This window comes from Oryx dammah, unplaced genomic scaffold (assembly GCF_014754425.2).
Source record: "Oryx dammah isolate SB20612 unplaced genomic scaffold, SCBI_Odam_1.1 HiC_scaffold_2, whole genome shotgun sequence".
Taxonomy (NCBI): domain Eukaryota; kingdom Metazoa; phylum Chordata; class Mammalia; order Artiodactyla; family Bovidae; genus Oryx; species Oryx dammah.
Window position 1 is genome coordinate 141,190,186 of NW_024070186.1, and position 23,247 is coordinate 141,213,432.

The 23,247-nt window shown below is 35.2% G+C and overlaps 1 protein-coding gene across 1 annotated transcript in view; it reads left to right on the forward strand.

Moving 5' to 3' along the window:
* Window positions 1-23,247, forward strand: part of NCAM2 (neural cell adhesion molecule 2) — a 251,238-nt gene that overhangs the window by 88,604 nt on the left and 139,387 nt on the right. The window contains exon 9 of the mRNA XM_040265979.1: window positions 16,237-16,387. Within this exon, the coding sequence (XP_040121913.1) occupies window positions 16,237-16,387 (151 nt within the window). The remainder of the gene's footprint in view (window positions 1-16,236; window positions 16,388-23,247) is intronic.

Sequence of the window (23,247 nt, forward strand, 5' to 3'; positions counted from 1 at the left end):
CTTATAGTAGTATTAATTATATTTATCATGTTTTATCCTACATTCTTAATACTTGTTTACTTTATAACTGGAAGTTTATGTCTTTTGACTGCCTTAATCCACCACTGCCTCTGGTAACTACAAATCTAAATATGAACTCTTTTTCTGTGAATTTGCTTATTTTTAAAATATATTAATAATTGACCTTTCATACTATGTGAGGTTCTGTTATACAGGATTGTGACTCAGCAGTTTATCTCCACAATAAATCCAGTTATAATCTGTACCCATACTAAGGTATTACAGAGTTATACAGCCACCCTTGGATCCAACACCACCCTATAGTGGGCCAACATCAACTTCAGAGCACCCTGTCCATTGAATCGGTGATGCTATCCAACTGCCTCATTTTCTGCCATCTCCTTCTGCCCTCAATCATTCCAGCATCAGGCTCTTTTCCAGTGAGTCAGCTCTTCTCAGCAGGTGGCCAAATTATTGGAGATTCAGCTTCAACATCAATACTTCCAATGAATGTTCAAGGTTACTTTCCTTTGATTGACTGATTTGATCTCCTTGAAGTTCAAGGGATTCTAAAGAGTCTTCTCCAGCACTACAATTAGAAAGCTTCAATTCTTCAGTACTCAGCCTTTTATACGGTCCAGCTTTCACATTTGTACTTTACTGCTGGAAAAAAAAACATATTGCTGTTCAGTCACGAAGTCATGTCCAACTCTTTGTGACCCCATGGACTGCAGCACACCAGGCTTCCCTGTCCTTCACTATCTCCCAGAGTTTGCTCATTTTCATGTGCATTGAGTTGGTGATGCTACCCAACCATATCATCCTCTGCTGCCCTCTTCTCCTTTTGTCTTCATTTTTTCCCAGCATCAAAGTCTTTTCCAATGAGTCAGCTCTTAGTGTCATGTGGCCAGAAGATTGGAGCTTAAGATTTAGCATCAGTCCTCCAATGAATATTCAGGGTTCATTTCCTTTAGGATTGGCTGATTTGTTCTCCTCACAGTCCAAGGAACTCTCAAGAGTCTTCTCCAGAATCATAATTAGAAAGCATCTGTACTTCAATTTCCACCTTCTTTATGGTCCACTTCTCACATTTGTACATTACTACTGGAAAAACCCTAGCTTTGATTATACAGGCTTTTGTTGGCAAAGTAGTATCTCTATTTTATAATAAGCCATCTATGTTTGTCATGGCTTTTCTTCCAAGGAGCAAATACCTTTTAATTTCATAGCTGCAGTCAATGTCCACAGTGATTTTTGAGCCCCCAAAATTAAAATCTGTCACTGTTTCCATTTTTCCCCACCTGTTTACCATGAAGTAATGGGACTGGATGCCATGATCTTAGTTTTTTGAATGTTGAGTTTTAAGCTAGCTTTTTTCACTCTTCTCTTTCACCCTCATCAAGAGTATCTTTAGTTCCTCCTCCCTTCTGCCCTTAGAGTGGTATTATCTGCATATCTGAGGTTGTTGATATTTCTCCTAGCAGTCTTGATTCCAGCTTGTGATTCATCCTGCCTGACATTTTTCCATGATGTACTCTGCATAAAAATTAAATAAGCAGGGTTACAATATACAGCCTTGACGTACTCCTATACAGATGGCAAACAGGCATATGAAGAGATACTCAACATCACCAATCATCAGAGAAATCCAAATCAAAACCACAGTGACACATAACCTCACACCTTTTGGAATGGCTATTATCAGAAAGCAACAAATATCAAGTGTTGGTGAAGATGTATAGAAAAGGGAGCCCTTGTTCACTGTCGGTGGGAATGTAAACTGGTGCATCCACTATGCAAATCTGTGTAGAATCCTCAGAAACCTAAAAATATAACTACTATATGATATATGACATGATATACAATTCCACTACAGAGTATTCATTCACAGAAAATGTAATAGTAGTCGTTTAGTTGCTAGTCATGTCTGACTCGTTGATGTTGAGAAAATGTAAATAGCAATTCAAAAAGATATATACGTCCCTAGCTTAACTGCACCTTTATTTACAAGAGCCAAGGTACAGAAGTACCCTAAGTGTCTATCAGTCTATACATGGATAAAGAAGACATGACATATAAATATTTTTCAGTCATAAAAAAAGAATGAAATCTTGCCACCATGTATATCAATAACCTCAGATATGCAGATGACACCACCCTTATGGCAGAAAGTGAAGAGGAGCTAAAAAGGCTCTTGATGAAAGTGAAAGAGGAGAGTGAAAAAGTTGGCTTAAAGCTCAACATTCAGAAAATGAAGATCATGGCATCCGGTCCCATCACATCATAGGAAATAGATGGGGAAACAGTGGAAACAGTATCAGACTTTTCATTTTTGGGGGCTCCAAAATGACTGCAGATGGTGATTGCAGCCATGAAATTAAAAGATGCTTACTCCTTGGAAGAAAAGTTATGACCAAACTAGATACTATATTCAAAAGCAGAGACATTACTTTGCCAACTAACGTCCATCTAGTCAAGGCTATGATTTTTCCAGTGGTCATGTATGAATGTGAGTGTTGGACTGTGAAGAAGGCTGAGCACCGAAGAATTGATGCTTTTGAACTGTGGTGTAGAGAAGACTGTTGAGAGTCCCTTGGACTGCAAGGAGATCCAACCAGTCCATTCTGAAGGAGATCAGCCCTGGGATTTCCTTGGAGCGAATGATGCTGAAGCTGAAACTCCAGTACTTAGGCCATCTCATGTGAACAGCTGACTCACTGGAAAAGACTCTGATGCTGTGAGGGATTGAGGGCAGAAGGAGAAGGGGGACGACAGAGGATGAGATAGCTGGATGGCATCACTGACTTGATGGATGTGAGTCTGAGTGAACTCTGGGAATTGGTGATGGACAGGGAGGCCTGGCGTGCCGTGATTCATGGGGTCGCAAAGAGTCGGACACGACTGAGCAACTGAACTGAACTGAACTGAATGGTCCTAGAGGGCATTGTGCTAACAGAAATAATTCAGACATAGAAAGACAAAACTACTAATTCACCTATATGTGGAATCTAAAAAACAATTCAAATGAGCAAACATAACAAAGCAGAGACAGACTTAAAGATATAGCGAATGAACAGGTGATTTGGTGTGTGGGGAATAAAACATTAGGGACATTAAGAGCTACAAACTTCCAGTTCCAAAATAAATGAGTCATGGGTATGAAATGCACAGTTTGGGTAATGATACATATATCCTTCATATGAAAGTGAAAGTGTTAGTCACTCAGTCGTGTCCGACTCTTTGTGACTCCATTGACTGTGGCCTGCCAGGTCCTCCGTTCATGGGGTTTTCCAGGCAAGAATACTGGAGAGGGTTGCCAGTTCCTTCTCCAGGCGATCTTCCAGACTCATGGATCAAACCTGGGTCACCCACATTGGAGGCAGACGCTTTATCATCTGAGCTACTAGGGAAGCCCACCCTTCATATATGAGTATATATTTTAAGTCTGTGTATATATGTAGACAGACAGATATTGGATTGGCCAGAAAGTTGTTTTGAATTTTTCTGTAAGATGTTATGAAAAACCTGGGCAACCCAGGTAACTACCATATTTGGGTTCCAGATCTCATCTGAGCTGAGCCTCTATTCATAGAAAATCTCTTGAAAAAGTTGTTTAATTCTGTTCTTTCTAAATTCTTCCTAGAATTATCTCTTGAATATATTCTAGTCTGGCTTTGATCACGTGACTCCACAAAAGCTCTTTGGAAAGCTTGTTACTAATAACATTCACTTCTCTAAATTTTATCACAAATTAGGAAACCTAATTTTACTTGTTTACCTAAGAGAAGCATTGATCCAATTAAATAATCCTTTCTGCTGGTTGCATAGACTTTGACTTATGGTATGCATGCATGCATGCTAAGTTGCTTCAGTTGTATCCAACTCTTTGCAACCCTATGGACTGTATCCTGCCAGGCTCCTCTGTCCATGACATTCTCCAGGCAAAAATATTGGAATGGGTTGCCATGTCTTCCTCCAGGGGATCTTCCAGATCCAGGGATTGAACCTGCGTCTCCTGTCTCCTGCATTGAGCCACGGGTTCTTTACCGCTAGTGTCACCTGGGAAGCTCTGGCTTATGGTATACTTTCCTGTTCTTTCACTCATCAGTCTTGGTCTTCTAATTGACCTCTAAATCATCTAGGGCTCTAAATTGGGGTTTGTTATTGGATTCCTTTCTCATATAACTGTATATTCCCTTGACTTATTCATTTTGTCTCATGCCTTTAGTTACCAACTGGATTCAAAAAAATCCAAATTTTAAGCAGGAGCCTTTCAACTAAACCCTAGTTATCTGTATCCAGTCATCTCCCAGGTAGCTACATTTGCACATTAAATAAGTACCTTGATGTAAAATACCTGACCCAGCTCCGTACATTGTCTCTAGTTCTGTATTTTCCTTGGTCATCCCGATCTCATTAAATGGTGATTCCTTTCTTCTAGTGTTATAGTCTAAAAATTTTGGTGTAATGTTTTGACTTTTATTTATTATAATACATACATTCAAATTTTGTCAATCCTGTTATTCTTATTTTAAATATATTAAAATTGTGATCATTTCTCAAAACCCAACTGTTACTGCTCTGCTCCAAGCCAGCATAATTATTTGCCTGCATGCATATTAAATCACTTCAGATGCCTCTGTGACCCTGTGAACCATAGCCCACCATATTCCTCTGTCCATGAGATTCTCCAGGCAAGAATACTGGAGTAGGTTGTCATGCCCTCCTCCAAATTATTTGCCAAGATTATTGCAAAAAAACTTTATAAAGGTTTTAATGCATTCACCCTTGCCCCTTGTTATTCTTGTTAAAATAGTGAAATTGGTCCACTGGAAATAAGCTGGATAATATCACTCTGTTGTTCAGAAGCCTCCAATAGCTTCTGATATCATTTGGAAACCCCTTTGTTACCTAGATAGCATGTGTGTGTGTTAGTTGCTCACTCATGTCTGACTCTTTGCGATCACTTAGACTGCAGCCCATCAGGCTCCTCTGTCAATGGAATTCTTTAGGCAAGAATACTAGAGTGGGTTGCCATTCCCTTCTCCAGGGTATATTCTGACCCAGGGATCGAACCTGGGTCTCCCACACTGTAGGCTGATTTTTTGTTTTTGTTTTTGTTTTTACCTTCTGAGCCACCTGGGAAGGCCCCGACATGATAGGTCACTCTTCAAATCTCTATTACCTTCATTTTTTCCTCAAGTCCTACTATTAAAATCAATTAATTTAATCCTAGTAAGATTTCTTCACATTTCCTCCGTCAATCCTGGGGTGCTAGAAGATTTTCAATAGTGTATGTATTTTATCTACAATTTCGAATGTACATTGTGAGTTTTAAATGTAGAGAAAGATATCACAAGTCTTTGATGCACTAATTGTGGTATGCAATATGTTTGAGTTTGCTGAGAGAGTCCTTAACTGCCAAACTGAAGTCTCTATGATAAGCCTATTGGTTTTTAACTCTGGGTATCACAAAGAGTCGGACAAGACGGAGTGACTGAACTGAACTGATGTCTAGATTAATTGCTGAGTTCTTCAGGTAACCTAAGTATAAATTGTAGGACACTATTCTTTTAATTACAAAATCTAGAACTGGATAAGAAGTTAAACTATGTACAGAATAGTAGAACTGACTTACTATATGAATATTTGCATTCAATTCTGAAGTTCACTGTATCTAGCGAAGTCATAGGAGCTGTGAATCTATTGGGGCAAAAATTTTAAAGGAAAAACACAATGCTAAAGTAATAGTAGCATACAAAGTGATAAACATTTGAATAAACTGATATAATATTCTGATTACTTCATGCATCATTTGCTTATTTAAACTAAAATATACTCTGTGGCCAAGTGATAGAAAAGGTAATTAAGGAATTTCCATAGACTAATTTTATAGAGGCAGGAGGTTAGCAAGTAATTAAATGGCACACTTTTCCTGTGTATACCATAAAGAGTTGGATCTCTTCTTTCTGTATCAGATAAAACATGTCTAACTGCTGTTTTGATCAGCACCTTGAGATATCACATTGCATTATACTATTCCAATACCTTCTTATAATATTTATAACAATCTGCCTTGTAATATAATTGTTTACTAAACATTCCATATCTGCATATCCCAGCACACAGAAACTTCTTGAGGGATGTTTCTTATCACTTTTGTTTCTTCTAGTAAAGGTAATATAATTTCCCAGATCATCTCTGCTTCTTGGCTCTCTGTTTCCACCATGCTCCCCTTTAATGATAACATCTGTAAACTTTTATCATCTAATTTTGATATATATCAATGTAAATATTCATCACAGACCTGTGTGAAACATAATTTTCTTTTTTAATGAAAAAATATAATATAGAAATATAGGCTTTTGCCTTCTTTTTTAATGTTTCTGACAAAGTCCACATTGTATTTTTTCCTTTCTATGGTTTAGGGTTGTAGCATTAATTCATTCATTCCATACTTTGAAACTGTCTTAATACATCTTTTTGCCTTTGGTAAAGAAGTAAATTTTGTTACCATTTGCAACTCCCTTTCTGCTATGCATTATTTTATTATCTTGATAACTTAGATCCTTTCTAGAGACTATCTTCTCTTTTAATTGAAGACTTCTAGGTCCATGGTGGAGAAGGAAATGGCAACCCACTCCAGTGTTCTTGCCTGGAGAATCCCAGGGACGGGGGAACCTGGTGGGCTGCCATCTATGGGGTCGCACAGAGTCGGACATGACTGAAGCGACTTAGCAGCAGCAGCAGCAGCAGCAGGTCCATGGGGTTGCTAGGAGTCAGACACAACTGAGTGACTTCACTTTCACTTTCATGCATTGAGAAGGAAATGGCAACCCACTCCAGTGTTCTTGCCTGGAGAATCTCAGCTACCGGGGCACCTGGTGGGCTGCCGTCTATGGGGTCGCACAGAGTCGGACACGACTGAAACGACTTAGCAGCAGCAGCAGCAATTATAAAAAGTTGATTTGTATATACATAATTTTTAAAATTTGTCTTTTCTTTATGAAGAGATACTTTATCACAAAACAAACAAATTAAATCCAAAACTAAACAAAATCAGCTCAAGGGAGTTAATGTATGCTATACAAAATTTTAATTTTTAGTCATCTTTAAGAGGTAGCTTGCTTCTGTGTCTATTTACTGAAAGGATTTGATGAAACTGTTTTTGATATTTTTGTTTATACTTACTAGTTGTTAGTATTTGTGTGCATGTATTATATATAGCATTTCCAATAAAGTGATTTTGTTAATTCCATAATTGTTATACTCTAATACAACTGAGAAGAGTTCAACTCAGAGCTGAGAAATACTTATCTTCTTAAGCCTCCTACCTGAAATGTAGTTATGAGGCACTAAAGTAAAATATATGAGTCACTCAGCATAGCTGTGCATTAAAACAGAGTGTATATTTGCTGTAACACTGCCGATACATATGACAGTAATTGTACACATTATTTTTATAACATTTCTTATATATCCAGTGATGTATATATTTAATGTGTATTTGAAATGGTGTGAGTTTTTTAAAGAAGGAAAAATGTACACACACATTGCCAAGTAGTATTCTACTTTGTGATGTATGGCTGGTAAAAACAATGCTGTTAATAGCAATGTGTTGTATACCATAAGAATTTGCATATATGTGACAAAATGTTGTCACTAGTGGTAAATTCCTTGCATTTTCTGATGTTAAGTGTGGGACTAATGACAATTTAAAATACTTGTTAGAATTCATATTTCCAAGCATATTGGATGAAGAAAGCCTTGATTTATACTCTGACTTTTAACAATGACAACAGACAAAATTTATATCGTGATGGATTACATATTGACCCATGGGAGAAGAGAAACAAATGACATGAGCCCTGTGACTGTACAAGTGTACTATGTAGAGAGTTTCCAGGCTGCTGCACAAGGATGAAGAGTCTGGCTCTTTTCTCCTAGTTGAGGAGCCAGTGTTGAGTTTGAATGATTAAGGGTGCTAGAAATCACAGAATGGGATACCAGAGAGGAGGGAGCTCTGTGGAGAAGATATTTACACAGAGAGAGCTCCAGAGATCTTCAGCGCTTTCCCCAAGAGTCTTCAGCTGAATACTGATAAGTGTGTGTGTGTGTGTCTGTGAGGAAACTGCAAGGCCACAGAAAGAACCACAAGAATCCTGGAGTGGGTTGCTTTAGTAATGCAGTCGAATTCGTCTTAAACTAAAGACTGTCCCCAGCTTGCCTAGCAAAGTTTAAAAGCCTCATAAGAATAAAATTGTTTTCAAGTAATTTAACAATATCTCATAAAAGAGATCATATATATATTTATATATATAATGTATCATATCACTAAATTTCTATAATACTTAATATCACTCAAAGGATATAATTCACAGTGTGTGACATCTAATAAAAATTATGAGGTGTACAAGGTACATGAAAATATAACCCATATTAGGGGAAAAAAGCTAAATCAATCAAAAGAAGCAGATCCCCCGACAAAGTTGACAGTATTAGTAGATAGGGACGTTCACATACCCTTTTTCTTTTTCTTTTAATACATATACTGCATATGTACACAAGGTAGCTGGAAAGCATGAACATAATACAGAGAAACGTAATAGCATAAAAGACTAAATCAAAATTCTAGAGATTAAAAAAAAACACATAAAGATAAGATTAGATTGGATTAACAGAAGATTAGGTACCGTAGAAGAAATGTCTAGTAAAATCAAAGAGAAAAAATACAATTTATTCAAATGAAACAGACAGGGAAAAGACCTATGTATACTTAGAGCAGTCATGTGTCTTTTTCATGCTTCCAGTGAGTTGCAGCCAAAGAAGGCTCAGTACAGGGTCCTCATTTGTCTCATTAGATCAAGAAGAAAGAATGTTCCCCAAATATTTTGTATTTCTTCATACTGAAGTGTTTCCATTATTGAACATGTTGTAGGGATTTACATAAAGATATGCTATTGGGAGAGGATAATGACTATTGTTAAATTTATTGAATATATACTATGTGTCAGGCACTTTTCAAACATCTCATGTAACATTATTGTACTGCTTCCTGTTGGATACTGCTTTTCAAAGATCTTTCATTTGTCTATAATTTGAACAAGATTGCCATACCACATAGACACTGGTCACTAACTACATCACTGATTGTAATAACATTAATCATATGTCTTGCACTGAGCCTACGCAAACTTCAGTCAGTTCAGTTGCTCAGTCGAGTCCTTCTCTTTCAGTTCAGTTCAGTTCAGTCGCTCAGTAGTGTCCGACTCTTTGCGACCCCGTGAATCGCAGCACGCCAGGCCTCCCTGTCCATCACCAACTCCCAAACTCCGGTGCATCGAGTCGGTGATGCCATCCAGCCACCTCATCCTCAAGTAATTCTAATCAGGCCTAGGGGAAAGCAGCAAAAGTTATGTACTGTGTGTAAGCCAAGCTGCACTGTGATAAATACTGCAAAATAATTACAGCAAAACCTCACTGGCTTTCAATACAGAAATCCATGGATTTGTGAGTAGTCTGCAGCAGTATGCTCTAGATTTTAATTTGGGTTCTGATCTGCTTTGTATGTTCTAACAACTGACAAAAATAAAGGGACATGTTCCATCTTGGTTATGTTGTTTTAAAATTTCCATGATAAATTGTGTCATGCAAATTTAAAACAAAGATGGGAGAATGATATAATGAAATCTCACATTCTATTGCAGCTTCAATCATTATCAATATTATGCCATTCCAATTATAGTATTTTTAATATTGCATTTTATCTGTTTTCTAATTGGTTAAGTTTATATTACAGAGAAAAACATTTTAAAATCAGAATTTAAAAAACATTAAAACAAACCTGTCATTTATTCAAATCCTTGCAATAAAGGAGTTCACATTTTAGTTATTACATTACTTTCAGGGCAGTACAGTGTAAGCATGTGATATCAATATTCACAAGGTAAGTTCAATTATGTACATAAACCATTATAATATCTCTGACCATCTTATAATAAATTGTTGAATAGGAAGGATTTCAGTGTATAATGTGCCTCATTCTTTTAGATCTTCTTTCAATCTTTGCTGTGTTGTATGCCCTGAAACTAAAATTTAGCTCAAATAGGATATAACTTTTAGATTTTAATATCTTCTTGGCTTCTTTATCCCTTATTCATTTTTTAATAAGCAGTTGTTGTTACTTTGCTCTTTTCCATTATGAAGGATATACAGAAAAAATTGGGAATAGCAATGATTATCAAAAACAGTAGTGATCATCCTGTTTTTCATAGTTTATTAACCTTGAAGAAAGCAATGAAATTTTATAAGGATTGATAGCTTGAATCTGTAGGATTTTCCTACTGGCTTTCTACACTAGCCCCACACTTATGGCTTGAATTCCCATGTCCTGAATTTTCTGAAAAATCTTGTGATCAAATATGTTGTTCTGTTATCTTTGGATTTGATAAAAGTAGGTATCTTGTCATTCAGAGTAAGCAAAAGCATTGCCAGAGTATGATCAGCTATACTACAAACACATTTCTTTTATTCTAATTTATTTGCTTAGAACTCCAGTCACAATGAATAACCATAATAAATAACAGTGATATAGAAATACAGTTGGGATACTTAATATAACTTTAAGTAATATATAAATTTTGGAAATGTGATGCATAATTATTAGTACCCACAGATTTAAAGCCATAGAATAGTAACACAGAGTTTATATCTGTATAAAACCAACAAGGCCTTTTACCCCTATAACCAGTGAAGAAACTATAAGTTAAGAAATTTTCCTGGACATATTACTCTTTATTTAATCAAAATCCTACAGAGTTTACCCTCCTTAGAGGAAGGGTAAATGTACATAAGTTTATTTCATGATATGAAAATAGGAATAAAATTAGGAAGTTTGGATCAAGTCCAGAGGAAAGAGACCTTAATATTAAGAGTAAACATAGGAATCCTATGATTTTGAGAAGCTGGTTTGCATAAATTAATTCCAATGACCTTTGGAAAGAGTCTGTTTTCTTTCTTTTGCGTTTAACAGTTATGTCTTGCTGCTACCTCTACATATTTGAAACTAAATTTAATTTACATGCAATAGAGATGCAATGGAATGCAATTAAAAATAATGCAAACAGAATATATAATAAAAAATCTACCCACCCCCCCAAAATGCATAGCATATAATAAGAAAAAATAGTATGTAACCAAAAGGTGAAAACTTGTGCATCTGTGTATCTTGGGTGCTCCACGGGTTCTCTATCAGCCTCCAATGTCAGGGGATCCCATGTGCTCTCAGCCTTTTCTCTACACCTGCTGTCTTCTCTCAGTTTTTCCATAAGCCTTCTCGTGGCATAGTCTCTCTATGGCACTGAATTCTCTCTACACCACTGCCTCTTTCACCATTTCCAGATTCCAGTCCACACTTCAGTGTCTCAAGGAATATAACTCTGACTCTAACCCACCCCTTTGTTAATATCCCCACAATGAACCTGTGGTATTTCTCATTTTATTTGTATTTTACTTTTAAAATGATATCTGTCTTCTCAGTTGAAGTTAAATTCTACTAAGGGTGGGAATTATTCTGTTTTGCTCAGCTTTTATCCCCAGTGCCTGGACTCTTATTGTAGAACAATTGCACACATACAAAAAAATGCTGAGTAACTGACATGAACCACCATTTCGCAAAAGGCCAAAAGTGTCAATGACCCTAAAAACATTCAAAGGCATAAATGTAAGGAAGAAGGAAGGGAATTCTAACCAACTCAGATGTATTGTTTGCTGCAACTGAATTCTAAATTTGACAATGAAGTCTAGTCAAGTAAAGCCACAAAGTAACCATGATATACGTTATGTAATTTAAAATGTACAACAGTTAAAATTTACAACAAAATATTTATTGTGTACTAAACTCAAGATAATAGTTTTCACATAGATATTTGATTAAGAGATCAATGAAAGGACAATAAGCACTATGGATAATCATTTTATAAAAATACTGAAATATTATACAAGGAGGCAGTTCTTAAGTTGACCTTCAGAAAGGCAAAAGATATAATATCAAGTCAAATTTCTGAGAGTGTCTTTTTGTAAAAGATTGAAAGAATAATGTACAGTCAGACAATTTACTTTCCAGTCATCTTAATGCAGTGATAGAAACTGAAAATACCACATGAACAGCTAATATACCAATTAACCTATCTCAGTCAAATATCTGATGTCTTAAATGAATCTTCTGTAGGTGGTGAATCAAAGCCAAGATATAAATGAATTTTCTTTCAGAAATGTGTAATATATTTTTGTAGCACAGAGAGAAAGATGCCCTTTGGTATATGAAATGAGAAGAAATGACTTTGGTCTTCTAGTCAAATGCATATTGTGCATTATTACAAAGACAGTGGTAACTCTGAAGCATTATTTCTCAGGGAATCACACTCCTTCCAGAAATAGAACAAAGTCTATTCTTCCTAAATTTCTGTTAATTTCAAATATATTGTTGCTTACAATTGCAAACATAGATAAAAATGTTGAGTAACTAAGTGACAGGATCCCCAATTTTCTCTAAAGTGTAAATGATCCTAAAACAGTTTAACACATGAGTGTGAGAAAGAAAAAACATGGGGCATACTGGCTGCCTTAGTATTTTAAATACTACCATTTTTACTAATATTAATAACACGCTAATTTACATGAATAGTTATCCACAAGTCAAAGATATATCATTTATAACAGGTGATAACCAAAGGACCTGTTTATTTTTAAGGTGGGTAAATTTACTTTTTAATGTGCAGAAGGGCAATATTTTCCCTAATGAAAGAAGGATGTTTTATATTATTAATACTGTATCTTATCTACATTCTAATAAATATATTAAGTACAAAGTTTCTTATCCATAGTAAAGAATAGCTGAAGAATTACATTTCCTTTATACAATTATATGTATATTTCACTATGAGTTAATTTGCCTTATAAAAATTAGAATGTATCATTTCTGTCATAGATGCTAGTCCAGGTGACTTTCATATGAAATGTCATTAAAATGTCTTGCATTTGTACAACTGTAATATCAACCTGCAAGATAAAATCCAAGTTTCAGCTAAAACCAGAAAAAAAACAATGTGTCCCAAGAAATGCATTGATTTCAAAGAACATTATACACACACACACACACACACAGAGTAGTCAATGGGGGATTATGAATATAAATTGATATTTGGCTAAGAAATGGAAAGAATGATGGTAGAATTCTGCCACATAGATATGAAAGAGCTAAAGGGGGAAAGATTAGAGACAGATATGTGAAAGCTGCTTAGAGAAAGACAGCACAGGATATTCATTGCAATACAAATAGTTCAAATTGATTGGAACCCAAATTACTGATACCCAAATTGTAAGGTGTCCTTAACAGAAAGATAATGCCATATGGAAATCCATCAACATCAGGCTAAGGACTTGGTGGAGGCAATATAATATTATGTGTAATTATAGAAAATTTCTGGTGGTGAAACCATCATAAAGTAGTTATGAGAAATAAAAGTTTGCTTCTTTAAAAAAGCCTTATTCTTAGTTTCACAAGAAATAATTTCTGCAGCTGGAATGATTTTTTTTTGCTAAAAGAAACATAAGAAATAACATAATGTTGTAGAATTTTGTAGAGTCAGGGAGGTTTTTATGGTCACATTCTTCCTGAGTGTGATTGTTTTCTCAAATCGAGAGACGCCTGTCAATATCCTTCCAACTCAGCAGCACAACTGAAACTCTGAATGGAGAGGGAGAAAGCAGATATGTCTAGGGGAACACAGTTCCTGAAAATTGGAAATGTAATGTCAAGCAAGATATTAAACTGAGATGTATCATTACTTAGAATATAAATAGATGAATGAGGTTCAGCAACTGATGCAAGAGTGAAAACATGGTATAGCATGAGGCATGGAAAATAATTAGTATTAATATCATTCATAGAAAGAAAGATACCTGGGAGAGGGCAGGTGATGCTGGGTGGGTGTGATACATTCATCTACACATGCTGGTTTGAGATCTGTATCAAATGGACTTTCCCTGCATGTGATGTATCTTATTTCTGAAGCTCCAGGGAAAGAAGGACACTGAGGGAGAAAGAGTGACTAGAGATCTCTGTGTAGATGTGGTCAGGGCTAAGAGTGCTCAAATGAAAAAGCTGTAGAGTCCAGGCCAGAATACAGAGACCTCAAGGAAGCGAGGAGGCTGTAATAAAATCCAAAACAAAGGAGGCTGCAACTAAAACTGGGAGAAGAATCAGGATCATGTGGGTGTCCTGAAAGCCAAGGGAAGTCAGCACAGAAGAAAGGAAGGCAAGTTCAAAAGAATTTAGCAATAAATGGTGGTGGTGGTTTAGTTGCTAAGTCGTGTCCGATTTGTGTGACCGCATGGACTGTAGGCCACTAGGCTCTTCTGTCCGTGGGGATTCTCCAGGCAAGAAAACTGGAATGGGTTGCCATGCCCTTCTCCAGGGGATCTTCCCAACCTAGGGATTGAACCCAAGTCTGCTGCACTACAGACACACTTCACCAAATGAGCTATCAGGGAATTAACAATGAATAGAGTTGCAATAAAGGCCACAGGATATTTTTTTAGTTAGGAAACAGCAGTTAGTTACCTTATATAACAATTGGCCATTTTACTTTGGCCAATTATTCATTCATTCTGATTTTTAACTTCCATGAATATTTGCATTTTGTTTTCTTTCAATTAAGTAAATGGGTTTAGCAGCTGAACATCTTAAAAATTGGCAGCATAGAATGCCCTTCAGATTGAAAACTTCACCTTACTATTTCTTTAGCAATACTTGGAAGGTGGGGAACATATTTTTGACTAAGAAATTTTGGCCTAAGTTGCATCCCTAATATGCTTTTGCTTATTTCTTTATTTTTGAAGACTATTTCTCAAATAATAAATTATCAGTAATTAATGGGATTATTTAATGATTGCATTCACATATAGAATTACAAAGCAAAAAAAAGTAACCATATTGTGCCCCAATCAACATGTTTGAAAAGGCCTTTAAGGGAGTCCAGTGAAGGGCTTCCCTGTTGATCTGGTGATTAAGAAGCAGACTTTCACTTCTGTGGCTCTGGATTTGATCCCCAATGGAAGAAATAAGATCCCACAAGCCATGAAAAAGTACAGACTTTTGATATTAATAAAGAAAAATGATTAAACATCATTTTAATAATGCAAAGTAAACACACGTATTGAAATTTATTTGAATCTGTCATATATAAAAATACACAACCATTATACTGTGTATAATAACATACATATTTCCATTGAATGACATATAATAATCATTGAACACTAAAGCCTTAAATATTAAAAAGAATCAATTTGATAATGGTAGAGCAGATGTCTTCAATGAGTTATGAAATGTTAAAAGTCCACTGTATATCTTGACAGTACAAAGTAAAATAGAATGAATAAACTACCTCTGTTTTAATATGTGTGCTATTAAGATATTTACATGATTTAAGAAAACAATTCTGGAATGCTAATTATGTTACACACAATTCTTATTTGAAATACAGTCTATAGACTATAGGATTATAAGTAATTCGTTGACTTGAGTCATACTTGTTGAGTATGTGAGTAATCTTTCCATATTGTTTCCAATGACTTCCTAAGAATACAGTGCTTTTATTAGTGTATCTCTGATGCATATGGTACCAGTTATGTTTATAAGCAATACTGTTGCATTCATTCAAAAATAAAAAGTATAAATTCCTTTTAAATTCTTTAATTGTCATACATCTTGGTACATTCTCCTTATGTGGTAAAATAAGAAACTAAAGTATGGCAGAGGTATTTTTGCTGGTAAGCTGTAGCCAGAATTAAATAGGCATTGTTGTCATTTTGCTGTTTGCAAAGAACACAATGGAAAGCCAACAACAAAATCCTTGCGCCACCTGGGAAGTCCCTAGAAGAACATACTAGCTTTATAAAAAGCAAGTGAAAGTCTAAAAAGCAAAGAGCATGCTAAATAAAAAAGGTTGATAAAACATGTTTTTATTACGTGCATGTCAGTGTCCCTAAAATGGGTAAGCTAAAACCAGTAAAGTATAAATATGGGAACAGTGCTTTTTTGAAATAAAAAACTGAATACAGTTAAGAGTTTATTTTGAAATGTTATGTCAATGATAAATGTAATATGTTTCATCATCATTTTACACAAAATAAGCATAAAATCTTCCTTTTTCCCCAAATAAATGTAAACAGAGCCCAGACGGACGTATCGAAGTCAAAGGGCAGCATGGAAGTTCATCACTGCACATTAAAGATGTGGACTTGTCAGATTCAGGGAGATACGACTGTGAAGCTGCAAGCAGAATTGGAGGGCACCAAAAGAGCATGTACCTTGATATTGAATGTAAGTTATTTTAATTTTTTCAGTTGTGTATTAAGACAACTTTTTTTCTTCTTTGAAAAACATTAAGTTTTGTAGGAAAATCAAAACACAGATGTAGTTCATGTTGCAGTATTTCATATATAACATTAGAAGGAATGTAGCCAAAGTCAAGTTATTAGAGACATCTAGTGGAGGTTATGGGAGATTTCATAATATAGATTTGACTGTATTTAATAGTCTTGATACTGCTTACCATAATAATTGTTACTTTTTAATGGAACGTTTAGCCTAAATCATGATGTAAACAGAACTATGTTAGTTATCAGTAATTGATCAACATCTCCTTAGATTTTTATCTGTTTATTCTTAATATTATTGGTCCTGTGTTTCATGTATGTAGTGAGAATTTCATTTCTCATTCAAATTTTGTTGAATTATTTCACATCCTCATAAATTATTGTATAATATTTAAAACAGTATTTAGGATACTCTGTTTTGCAAGGACTGATTGTGAACCAAATTCAAGTTGTTTTTGATCACAGGTGCGGGCCTCCTTTGCTGTTAAAAGCTTACATATTGGTTTATTCAGCTTTTTCTGGAATTGTTCTCTAAGCAGTACTTTAACTACATCCCACAAATAGTGATTTATTGTGTTTCTCTTGGCTTTCAGTTGAAAATCATTTATATTTTGTAGATTATTTCATCATTGGTCAATATTATTTGTGAGAATATGTTTAGCCTTCAGATATTTAGCATTTCCCTAGATATTTTACTGTTACTAATTTATAATTTAATTCAGTTTTGCTTCAAAAAATATTCTCTATATGGTTTTGATTATTGTTGTATTTACTGAGGTTTGTTTAATGTCCCAGCATATTATCTGTCTAGTGAATACATAATATGTACTTAAAACACATATATGTTCTTTAAATCTTCTATGTATTCACCAAATTTGTTCTATTAGAGTGATGGTTGTTAAAATCCTCTATCATATTTGTGAACTTTTTTCTCTCTCTCTTTAATTGTTTATTTTTGCATTTTGTGTATTTTGAGGCTCAGTGACATAATATACATTTATAGTCTGTATCTTCTCAGTGTCCTGTTGTTGATATAACCAGTGAACATGAATTTACTTGCTGTAAACAATACCATGTATTATTTTAAACTCTTGATATCAGAGGTCAGAAATGATTCTTACTGGGATAAAATCAAGTATTTGTAGGGTTGTGTTTCTTTGTGGAGGCTCTACAGTGTCTAGAATATGCCCACTTTTCTTAACTTGCCATCTCCTTCCATCTTCAAAGCCACTAATGGTAGAATGAGTCCCACATTCCATCACGTGACTTTGATTCTGCTTCCTTTCTCACATTGTCTCTATCTTTGACTTGCCTGCCATTTCATTGGACCCACATTGGATAATCCAGGATAATATTCTCAACCCAACATCCTTAATTTAGTCACAGCTGCACAGTTCCTTGGCCCATGTGAATTAATGTGCTCAAAGGTTCAGGATGTGCTTATCTTTGGTGGATCATTTTTCTCTCTCTAATGTATGTCTTCCTCATGAATGATTCATTTTCTCCACTAATTCCTGACTAGGTGTGTTTTGTCTTATGTACAAATAGCTATTCAGGCTCTCTCAGAGTTAATAATCTTACACTTTATATTAAATGTAAAAGCTTTGCAACAATACAGATGCCTTTACAAGTACTCCACACTGACCTTTTAAAAAAATGTTTGATGTCATATGCATTATATCCATATTCATTTTAATTAAGACTCTCACCAGAAATTATGATGTTTTATTTTAATAAATTATAAATATATTAAGGAACTTGAAAGGGAGAAATATTATTTACTCACATTTTTATAATTTCTTTTTTGTCTTCCTCTATCCTTACAGATCCAGATTTTCCTCTAATATTATTGTCCTCCAGTCTAAGGATATTTTTTTCCCATTTATTGTAGAGCATGACTGTTGGGGATATCATCTATTATTTTCTATTATTATTATTTTCATCTGAAAATGTTCTCCCTCTCTATCATTCCCGATGATTTTTTTTCAGGAATGATAGAGAGGGAGGGAATTCTGGGTTGTCATTTCTTTAAAGATGAGGTTCCTCTGTCTTCTAGCCTCCTTGGATTCTGATGATAAATCCATGGCAATTTGATTTATTTATCCCTTTTATGCCATGTGTCATTTTTCTAAAGCTGAGTTCAATTTATTTCCTTCATCTTGTTGCTTATAATTTTGACTAGGATAAGTCTAAATGTGGTTTTCTTTGGGTTTATCCTGTTTGAGGTATACTGAATTTCTTGAATCTGTAAATTTGCATTTGTCAATATATTTGACAGTTTTTAATCTATAAATATTTATTCTGTTCTAATCTCTTTCTCATCTCTAGGACTTTTAACTACAAACATATAGACTTTTTGACTCAAAGATATCTGAGACATTGTTCAGTGTTATGAATCTTATGTTTCACTATTCTTTAGATTAGACAATATCTGTAGTTTGCTTTTAAAGTTAACTGATTCTCTGCTGATAATCTCCTTACTGCTACTGAGTCCATTCAGTGAATTTTTTGTTTTATTTAAGATATTAATTTTTTTAGCTCTAAATCTATTTTTTTTTTCTATTTTGTATTTTTTGTTTCTCTGCTGAGATTTCCTACATAACTTTTATTCTGTATATATTTTTGTTTACTTCATTGGACATAGTTAAATGCTACTCTAAAATCAATATTTAATAGTTGTAACATTTGAGGTATCTTGGAGTGTGCATATGATAATTGTCTTTTCCCTTTAGAATTGTTCCGATTCTCCTGGTTCATGGAATGTTGAGAAATATGGCATTGTGTCATGGATACTATAAATATTGTCCTGTGCAGACTCTGGATCTCAACAACCATCTGGAAAAAAAGTATTTTAAGTAGATAATCATCCCTGAGTTCTGTGTTGTCTCCTGTAATCAGTTATTCAAATCTCAGTTGATTTCTTAACGTCTTTGCTATGCATTGTGTATCTGTTCTAAGTGTGTAGAGCTCAGAGTTTAGGCTGAGTATTCTGTGGTTTTATACCCAGAATTATGGCATCTCCTCTCTGACTCTTATCTAGGATAATCCCCATACTATTCAATCTGTATTGGCTTCTTTCCAGAGTACCTCTATATTTCTGGATGTGTTTTATGTCCAGAATCACTTTGAAACTCCTTATCTAGCACCTTCCCTCTAGACATAGCAATGAGGCTGGGAAAAAAAAAAAAAAAAAACGAAAACAAGGACACTAGTTTTCATTCCCCTCCACAACCCCAATTTTGTTTTGCTTCTTCTACAGAAGCCTTAGGGTAGTGCTGTTGTTATTGTTTTGTTTGATTTGTGCTATTTCCAGTCTTTTTAATTATTACCAGTAGGGGAGTTGGGCTATCATTGGCATGCCCAGATAGCAATTTTTAATTTATTTCTTCCATTCATAATTATTTTTCAAATTTTACTCTTACTTTTTATAATCATATTGGCTCAGCTGGTAAAGAATCTGCCTGCAATGTGGGAGACCTGGATTCGATCCCTGAGTGGGGAAGATCCCCTACAGAAGAGAATGACAACCCACTCCAGTATTCTTGCCTGGAAAGAGAATTCCATGGAAAGAGGAGCCTGGTAGGGCTACAGTCCATGGGGTCGCAGAGTGGAACATGACTGAACAACTCAGATACACACACACACACACACACACACACACACACACACACACACACACAGCTTTAAATAAACCATTACCATGATAAAAGATTTTTCAATTGCAAAGGCCTAAGAAGAAGTTAAATTCCTTTTTCTCATTCAGTGTATCAATCTTCTATGTAGTCAATTTTATTTAATTTGATATTTTTATCTGTACACATATGAAATCTACCTGAAAGATATAGTAAGTTCTAGGTATGTGAATTATTTCAAATTCTAAATTGTGAGATGGGGTCTAGTGGTTTGGAGCACCATGGCCTTGGGTCAATACCTGGTCAGGGAACTGAGATTCAGTAAGCTCTGCACTGTGTCTTAAATAAATAAATGGCTTTAGCTGAGGTTTAGAGTTAGATATTCAGATTTTTAATAGTTTCTTTTACCTACAAGGGCTTCCCAGGTGATGCTAGTGGTAAAGAACCCACCTTCCAATGCAGGAGACATAAGAGACTTGGGTTCTATCCCTGGGTCAGGAAGATCCCCTGGAGAAGGAAATGGCAACCCATTTGAGTATTCTTGCCTGGGGAATCTCGTGGACAGAGGAACCTGGCAAGGGAATAATTCTTCTGATTAAGGCTGAATTTCATGTAAAGCAAATGAAAATATTTATACTTAAGATTAATAAACACACTATCAAACTTGAGTCATGCATTCTATTGACATATTTTCTTTTTATCAGTCTTTAAATGAGAGGTCTTTTGCTTCTGGATTTAACATACACATCCTATATCTAAGCCGTGGCCTCTTGTTTTCTTCCCATGATGAGTTTCTTCTAAATATCTATTACACATGAGTTGAAAATCTCTGGAAGTCTAGATTCCTCTTTGATTAAACCAGATTCTTATAGTATTTCTTTGTATGATTTACTCAAATGTTCTATTTTTCACAATAAAATTTACTCTTTAATTCCACAACGTTAAAAGTCCAGCTCACTTTTGAAATTTTATGATACATTTAAGAATGAATTTTAGGTTCATAGCAATATATAAATGTGCCCATGTATGTGCCCAACCTCAACTCTGTGGTAGGCATATGAGATTATTACCTTCTAGGTACTTAGTATAATTTATTAAAACTGAATCCTGAAAAAAATGTTTTAAAATGGATGAATATTATGGTGAAAATTATTTATGGTTAGTTATATATTTAAAATTTATTTATGGTTAGTTATATTCTAGTAGGGGCTCTCCAGGGGGCACTAGTTGTAAGAATCCACCTGCCACTTCAGGAGATTGAATGAGATGCAAAAGATCATCCAGTTCAATACCTGGGTGGAGCAGATCCTCTGGAGGAGAGCATGGCAACCCACTCTACTATTCTTGCCTGGAGAATCCCAAGGACAGAGGAGCCTCATGGGCCACAGTCTATAGGATCTCAAAGAGTCGAACACGACTGAAGCAACTTAGCAAACATGCATATTCTAGTAAAAGATAAATTTATACTTAGATAGAAAATAAAATAATTATTCACCTTAATGTCATTAGTTGCTAAAGTTGATATTTTTTTCATGTAGTAGAAACTTCCCTGGTGGCTCAGAGGTTAAAGCATCTGCCTCCAATGCAGGAGACCGGGATTCAATCCCTGGGTTGGGAAGATCCCCGGAGAAGGAAATGGTAACCCATTCCAGTATTCTTGACTGGAGAATCCCATGGACGGAGAAGCCTGATTGGCTGCAGTCCACGGGGTCACAAAGAGTTGGACATGACTGAGCGACTTCACTTTCACTTTTCAGGAACATAGTAAATGCCATTAAATTGTAATTCACCTGTGTTGTGGTTCAGTTGCCAAGTTATGTCCGACTCTTTGCAACCCCATGGACTGCAGCACACCAGGCTCCTTTGTCCTCCACTACTTCCTGGAGTTTGTTCAATTTCATGTTGATTGGGTTGGTGATACTATCTAATCATTTCATTCTCTGCCACCCGCTTCTCCTTTTGCCTTCCATCTGTCCCAGTGTCAGGGTCTTTTACAGTGAGTTGACTCTTTGCATTAGGTAGCCAAATAATTGAAGTTTCAACTTCAGCATGAGTCCTTCCAATGAGTATTCAGGGTTGATTTCCTTTAGAATTTACTGATTTGATCTCCATGCTGTCTTAGGAACTCTCAAGAGTCTTCTTGAACGGCACAGTTCAAAAGCATGAATTCTTCAGTGCTCAGCCTTCTTTCTGGTTCAACACTCACATCCGTCTGTACATGACTACTGTAAAAACCATAGCTTTGACTAGATGGACATTTGTCAGCAAAGTGATGTCTCTGCTTTTCAAAATTCTGTCTAGATTTGTCATAGCTTTCCTTCCAAATAGCAAGTGTCTAATTTCAAGGGTGCAATCACTATCTGCAGTGATTTTTAAGCCCAAGAAAACAGTATATTTCACTGCTTCCACCTTTTCCCCTTCTATTTGTCAAGAAGTGATGGGACAGGATGCCGTGATCTTAGTTTTTTTCACCCTCATCGAGAAGCTCTTTAATATAATTCAGTGGAATGTAATGCCATCAGAAGTTATTCATGTGAATAAATATTTACATTTTAGAAATAAGAATATTTCCATTCTCCATCTTTGATTCAAAACAGTATACAATTATAAACATTACAAAGAAATTATACATTGTCACAAACATTTTACCAAAATAGTCTTTACTATGTGATTCAAGAAACTAAATTGTAATATTGTAAGAATGAGTGGAAAAGAATTGAGCCACTTATAATTTGATACCAACCACATTTATTACAGTAATACTAAATTTAGAAGGTGTTTAGATTATATCTTTTTGTTGTTGTTGCTCAAAACCTCTTTTGTGTTTCAGTTTAAGCAGACTCCTTGGCATCCTACCAGTTCATTTTCAATATTCCAAAGGCATTACCCTTTCTAAGAAGCAAGAGTTAAACTAGAGTTCCAATTTATAAAACACAGGAGATAATAGGCATGTGATATGTAGCTGAACACAATAAGCACCAATTACATAACATGTTTGATTACAATTAGAGCATCATTAAATTTTGTGACTAGGTACTCATTATTTATTATCTGTTAATTAGATTTAATTATTTTGTGTGACAAATTTAATTTAACAGTTACATGGTAACAATGCCTGTTAAGAAATATTGACTTTTTTATTTGTATTTTATTATCATTGAGCTCTCTGCAC